Below are 7,064 nucleotides of genomic sequence, written 5' to 3' on the forward strand. Positions count from 1 at the left end.
TGTGTGATAAAGAAATAAACACTGAATTGTAGACAACAGAAAATGTAGGATGCATAGGTTCTCTTTACTTCCATCCAAGAAATCTGTTTAGTAAAAATAAAGAAAAAAATAAAAAGAGAAAAATGAAAGCAGGAGCCAGATAGAGCTTCACACCTGGGCATGCTGGAGTGGGGCCCCCCAAAGCGGCAAGGGGAGTGAGGGGCATTAGGACAGGGAAGCTCAGCCCACTGGGAAAGCCAGGCTGCACCCAGGGAAGGAGGGGATGGGAGTTTAAGGATCTTCTTCTGTTTGTCAAGCCCAGCACAAAACTTTGTCAAAGGAAATACTGGAGATTTTAAGAATCAGTATAATGAGACAGTGAAAATAGGTTGTGGTAAAAGTTTGGAGATTTCTGGAGGAAATAATGATGAGTATATCAAGGAAGAGAGGGTCTCACAGGCAAGCATTTTCTCACTGTGTTAATATCAGGAACAACTTCACTCACCCATCGCCACATAATTTAGATCTTCTGTAATAGGCAAGCATCATGCAAATAAAAATTAATATGATGAAATCCTACTTTTCATTGTGATGAGTCAGAGAATGTCTAAATTTGAGCAAATGCTCTGTTAAGAATGAGTTGCTCATAATTAAGTAAAATGTTTACTCAAGTTTATTGAATAGCATTAGATTAATAGGAAGCATTAAAGAATCAGGTACCAGAGACCAATAAAAAAAAAGTCTGTGCAAACGATGTGAGTAAAAAAAGTTCATTAAAGCAAATGTATGAAAGAGTACATCTGAACATCAGCTTTTAAATGCTTTTCCTGAATATTCTATGAGTTTAAGTCTGGGGATCGTTGAATGTTATTAGTTTTTGCATATGACAGTAAATTTCATAAAAGAACTCTTAAAAGTAGGACCCCATTTCTCTCAATACTGAGCTTTTAAATGGAAGGTATCAACTATGAGAGCCCTCTGTCTCATAAAGTTCCCTGGGTTTCCCAGGCAGGTTTCAAGTCTCTTATGGAAGCCTGCTTTTCTTACAGTGTAAAATGATTGAAGTGAATTCCATCATTTCTTTCTTAACTCAAGCCACATGTTCAGATTTGAGGTTTAAATTCTTATTGCCTTATTTTCTAGGAAAATTTAGCACTAAGCAATAGATATACTATTAAGAGAAACCTATGTGATTTATTACTAAGTAACTACCCTCAAAGAAACTTTCCTCTGTGATGAATGAGAATGCAAAGCCCAAGTATATAGGGTACCATATTTTTCAAAAAGCCCAACTTGGCCCCATAAGCTGCTCAGTGTTATTTTACATATATTTTCATGCTTCCTTATATGGAGAAGTTCTTTTTCTCAGAAAGGTTCATCCAAATACAGAACTAAAACCCAGAGCAGGTTCGGGGGAATACAGGTGTCCTTAGTGGGGATATTGGCATCACTTGATCTTTCTCTTAAGCACTGGAGCTGGTCGAGTTGAAGTAGCATTTTTTCTATAATAAAAACAAAAACAAGGGAGTCGTGTTTAGAGACTTACTAGAAACTGGCTTTCTGTTAAAGATGTCAAACAAGGAATATTGTACATACTGGCTTCCAATTTAGTTTATTGAACTACTGAAATCAGTCACCCTCACTCATTTGAAAAGTAATAATAGTGAAGAATAGGTATTTGTCTTAGGAATGTCTCATAAATTTAAAATGGTCTCCATTTTGATTTCCCAATAAAGAGAAACCCTTCAGTACAAATTGGAATCTGGAAACCCTTTGTATGCCTGACTTACCTCTGTAATATTTTTATTAATCTTTGTGTCCATTTCAAGTTAGGGTTCAAGCATAGGACTGACTTATTCTTTTTCCAAATTCTGGGGGAAAGGAAACAAAAAAAAATAAAGCAGTGTTACATTTTAGTCAATCCTGCACTTAAGAAGAGTTGGGTATAAAAGTATTCCTGGATGAAGTGAAATTGGAGGTGGGCAGTGTAGGATCTGAAGTAGGTGATTTGTAGTGTGAGGTCTGAGGAGTGAGGAAAGCATTTGCAGAATGGTCATGTGTGAGCCAGTGGAGCTGAAGATGAAGTTTATAGAATCTCAAGTGTCAAGGGTTAATGCTTTGCTGACAGTCTTTACATGAGTTGGAGGTGGGCCAAATAGCTGACCCCAAGATTGGCTCACTTCGAAATCTGTATCACAATATCTTTAAAATGTATTTGTCCATTGAGCTTGGGAGAACAAAATAAACTCTAGAGAACACTCTCTTGAGAAAATTTTATTTGAAAAAAAAATTCGATGAAATTTAATGTGGGAGAGTGACATCTGCATTTTGTTGAACCTCTAGTGAGGTTTTCACTGCTTTAAGAGATTCAACAACAACAAAAGCAGCAATAATAATTACTAGCTAATATTGATCAAGCACTTACAATGTGTCAATCACTATGCTCAGCAGGTAGCATGAATTATCTTAATCTCACACAAATCCTGTGCTAGAGAACTATTATTTCCTTACATTCAGATGAGGAACTTGAGGCTTAGAGAGTTTAAAAAGCTTGTCTAGGACTGCACAACAAATGCAGTGATAGAGCAGCATCCAAATGAAGGTTATCTGCCTCTAGATAGCCACCACTCTACATGCGCAGGATCTGAATGGTTATCAAGTGCTGGACACAGTGTCAAATATTTTACATGCAGTGGAAGACGTGAGGTTCCCTGGGACACTCAACTCTCTATTGGGGTGGACTTTGAACAAAGCAATTTCTTCACATTTACCTTAGTTATGAAATAGCAGATAGCAAGGATCCATCCATCTAGCTTTGAAACTACCCTTGTAAATGAATCTTAAAGAGGTACGAGGTCATAGCACTGTTGGGTTCTTGGGCAGAACCTTCCAATTTGGTTTCTGAGTTCAGGATGGAAAATAGATTTCTGACCATTTGGACTCCTAGGATTTTTATCCCGATTGCTATGAGTTTCTCATAATTTCCAGCTTTTGTTTCTATATCTGATTAAAATTCAGAAACAGAAATTTGGGGAGAAGATATAAAATCCAATTGTCACTTTGAAATGATTGAAGTTAACAAAGAGAAAATTAGGGTGCATTACTTCCTCAGGTTGAGAGGTGAGAGATGACGCATGGTAGAGGGAATGTAATTTAAAAAGAGAGACAGAGAAAGTCTCAGTTTTTTAAACAGCCAGAGGAACTGCTCCCAAATAGGTCATGGTTAGACTTGACATCTCTGAGTTTTTTTTTTAATTTAAATTAAATTAGCCAACATATAGTACATCATTAGTTTCAGATGTAGTGTTCAACAATTCATCAGTTGTGTATACCACCAAGTGCTCACTGACATCTCTGAGTTTGAGGACAATAATTGTGGTTTAGTTAGAACCTTCATTGGTGAAGACATTAGGGAAAGTACAATGCCTTTTTAATGAAAAATTTTCATACATATTTTTAATATCCCATATTTCTTTTTTGCAAGTTGAATCCAACTAGTGCGAGAGAGACCCAAAGCACATAGCAAAATGGGACAAACAAAAAGTAGCTGCTTAGAAACATATCAAAAGTCTAAAGAAGTCCAAGAGAAGGGCTGCTAATGAAAATGAAGTCAGGGATGCCCTGAGAAAGATGCTATACCTAATACTTCAAGGTATTGTGGGTGCTTGGTTCATAAAGATAGATCAAAGAAGGAGAAATAAAAGTTCCAAGTAGTGATCACAAAAGATCTATAGGCTGTATTTAAAATATTAAGTGTAACAATGCAACATTGGTTCTACCTCTATTCTCTGCCAGGTAAGGGATAAAGCACTGGGAGTAGAGAAACAAATAAATCTGATCCTTCTCTGGAGAGAACTTATTTTCTGGTGAGAGTGAAAAAGAGAGAGAGAGAGAGAGAAAGAGAGAACACCACAAACCTGATTGTTTCAACACAGTGATGCTATGATAATCACAGCTAACATTCACTGAACATTTATTACATTTATTACTGTGCCAGGTACTATACAAGGAGCTTTATATGCAATGTGTAAATTCTCATTTGATGTGCCATGGAAAATGCTATGATAGAAGTATGAACAGATTTCTCTGAAAGCACTGAAAAGGAAGGGTCACAGAAACATTTCAGTAAAAGAAAATACCTATTGAATTTCTTGTAGCCACTATTGTGCCCTTAGCCTAACTCTTCAAAGTTGATCTTAAGGCTAAAGGACAGTTCCATAACACAGATGTTCAGACCAAGGACTGTTGTGAATACTTATTTTCTTGCTCTTTAACTTCTGGGGAGCAAAGTGTCTGCTTCTGCTGACAATTTGAATTTGGTGGAGGAGAGAAGAGGCTTGGTGGGGGAACACCTGGGTGGAGTCCTGGTTCTGTCCCTTTCTAGTGGTATGCCTCAGGGCAGTTAGTTAACCTCCCTAAGCCTCAGTTTCTGCATCTGTAGGGGAGTGATAACATTAGACATAACTTAATAGGGCTGTTAAAGATGAGTGAATGTGCATAAAGCACTTAGCTCAGGGCAGAGGCAAAATAGGTACTTAACAGGTATTACTGAGTCTCATTATTAGCTTAAGAATTGTTAGCAACTCTCAAAGGAAATCACTGAGATTCTTGAATAAGAATGCTATGTTGTATACCTGAAATGAATGCAACATTGTAGGTCAACAATACTAAAAAAATACTATATGGCAACATTTGATCTGATTTTCATGGGGAGAAAAGAATCACATAAATTTTTCTTCTGCAACTTACATGACTTCTTTGTTTGGGCACCCATTCCCAGGAGGGAAGACCTGAAGCTTGTCAATGTGCTGGATCAGGATAATGCCTGAGGTCTCTTGGATGCATTTACACTTTAAGTTTGTATTGTAGGCCTCCAGAACACCTGTAAACACAATCAGTTATTTTAATCGCCTGGCATATAATGCATAACTTGAATTTAATTACTAATCTTTCAATCGGTGCATTTGAAGATTTAAAAATTTCAAGTCGGCGCTTTCACCCAGATGCTTTTAGTTTCTGTATTTCTGCTTGTCTTGGCTTATTTTCAAACATTTTCTACCAAAACCTTAAAAATAAAATCAGCTTTCTAAAAACACACCTATTGAAATTTGTGATAGTGTTATATTGGTGCTCAGGTAATTGTCTATATAATAAAATTTGAGAACCTCCACTCTGGGACTTGAAACTCAGTTATAATTAATACAGCGTAAAGTCAACTGATCTTCCCTCCAAACACATAAAAACCAAAGATATGAATTCCTTACAGTGTCCCCAGAGCAATAATAAGCTGTAACAGGATTGTTCTTATCATGCCCAAACCACCCCCCCCCTTTGTCTCTCCAAGGAAATACCACGGAAGATATTTTTTTGTTTTTTGTAATATGTTGGTCCTCCATATCAGTTGCAAATCGTTACCAACCAAAGTCCAATAATAAAAATTCAAGATTATTTTTTATTCAACAACACTGGTGATTAGCACCAAATACTTTTATAAGTTATCTATCTCATGTATTTTAATGAATTCTACCCTCTTTAAACCCAGTGCCTACCACCATGCTTGACATGTATTTGAAATAAAAGGGACCTGGCTCTCAAGGTATTTACAATTTGGTGGAGGAAACCAATGGACAAAGACTAAAAATGTCACAGAATGTTCTATTTCTTTTTTTTTTTTTAAAGATTTTATTTATTTATTTGAGAGAGAGAATGAGAGCACGAGAGGGAAGAGGGTCAGAGGGAGAAGCAGACCCCCTGCTGAGCAGGGAGCCCGATGTGGGACTCGATCCCGCGACTCCAGGATCATGACCTGAGCCGAAGGCAGTCGCTTAACCAACTGAGCCACCCAGGTGCCCCAGAATGTTCTATTTCACACCCAAGATCCAAACTGCATGATGAGAACAGAGGACCTTGCCAGGGCAATGGGAAAGCTTTACAGAGGAAGAGAGAGATGAAGGTCTTGAAGAATAAAAATAGCATGTGAAACAAAATAACAATTGAAAAACAATTGCTTGCAACTTTAAGAACAAAAATTCGTCTTTTACACCTGAGCAGACACCTGAGCAGAGTATATCATTCTGCACATGCTTCGGATTTCTTCAGCTGTATAAAAACTTACAGCTTCAACTAGATATTTGTCTATTTACACAAACATAGTCACCCCATTTGGACTTGGAAGTCTGCTTCTTTGTAGAAAGCATGTACCTAAGTACCCGTGTTGTGCTTACAATGGCTCATGTCAGAGCTAGCCATATAGAATAACACAAAACATTCCCTTCAGGAGACCAACCTGTTGAGGTCAATTATCTTTAAACCCTATAAAGAATTTAGTCAGGACGGGTAGCATTGAAAGGCAGAGCAAAGAAGATATACACGGGAAGAATTAGTTATAGCAGAGCTGAATCCAAAAAAGACCAGGAATAGACAAACCAAGTATAAGTCACACGGATGCTGGACTTCAGTATCTCCATCTATGGATAAGAATCTTAACAACAACCATGCTTCTAGCCTCTAAATCTCTAAGCACATTACTTTTAGAAATCTAGAAGCAATTGAGTAGTCTCCCCGCCACCAGTCATATTGCTCCCCATTTTCTAATTAAAAAGAAAGAAAGAAATGGCTGAAGACTATTTCTGCACAAAGCACAATGATAAGCTACATGAAAGTCCTCACCATGGACTGGAGGGAGGCTGCAGACCAGCAGCATGAGCAGCAGAGATCCCAGGGTGAACCTCATTCTGCCTCAAGGTGGAGTTCAGACTTCAGCTCTGGGTCTAAACTGTGGTTTCTGAGCACACAGACTCGTATTTATTTAGGCCAGTGAGGGCCCTCCCACTGTCTTTGTCTCCAATAGGTTAGCTGTGTCATCATTTTTAAAAGTCCCCAAATACTGCTGAGCTTGCTTTTTTTTGAACTCCCCTTGCAAATTTTATGAATTGGCTCCAGAGCACTATAAGTATAATGAAATAGTTCTTGAAAATGTAGACTCTAAATGGTAGGGATGCTGCAGAAATTTGGGGGTGGAGAGAGAGGGAAAAGACAAATCAGACTGGTGGTTCCACAGCACTCTCTTTAGGATTACTCTCTGG

At 37.8% G+C, this 7,064-nt stretch overlaps 1 protein-coding gene across 1 annotated transcript; it reads right to left on the bottom strand.

The window, feature by feature from the left end:
* Positions 1 to 911: 911 nt before the first annotated feature.
* Positions 912 to 6,747, bottom strand: CXCL13 (C-X-C motif chemokine ligand 13). Its single transcript, XM_021702425.1, has 4 exons — positions 6,649 to 6,747; positions 4,729 to 4,861; positions 1,770 to 1,850; positions 912 to 1,481 (listed from the first exon to the last, which is right to left on the bottom strand). The coding sequence occupies exons 1-4, from the start codon at positions 6,710 to 6,712 to the stop codon at positions 1,427 to 1,429; spliced, it is 333 nt and encodes a 110-aa protein (XP_021558100.1). The 5' UTR covers positions 6,713 to 6,747; the 3' UTR covers positions 912 to 1,426.
* Between the last annotated feature and the right edge of the window lie 317 nt (positions 6,748 to 7,064).

The sequence above is a fragment of the Neomonachus schauinslandi genome, chromosome 2 (assembly GCF_002201575.2).
Source record: "Neomonachus schauinslandi chromosome 2, ASM220157v2, whole genome shotgun sequence".
NCBI classification, from domain to species: Eukaryota; Metazoa; Chordata; class Mammalia; order Carnivora; family Phocidae; genus Neomonachus; species Neomonachus schauinslandi.

Coding starts and splice junctions, on each gene's coding strand:
- CXCL13 (XM_021702425.1), bottom strand. CDS start 6,712: ATGAGGTTCACCCTGGGATCTCTGCTGCTCATGCTGCTGGTCTGCAGC. Junction 4,862..6,648: donor CAGCCTCCCTCCAGTCCATG/GTGAGGACTTTC, acceptor TTGTGTTTACAG/GTGTTCTGGAGGCCTACAAT. Junction 1,851..4,728: donor TGCCCAAACAAAGAAGTCAT/GTAAGTTGCAGA, acceptor CCTTTCCCCCAG/AATTTGGAAAAAGAATAAGT.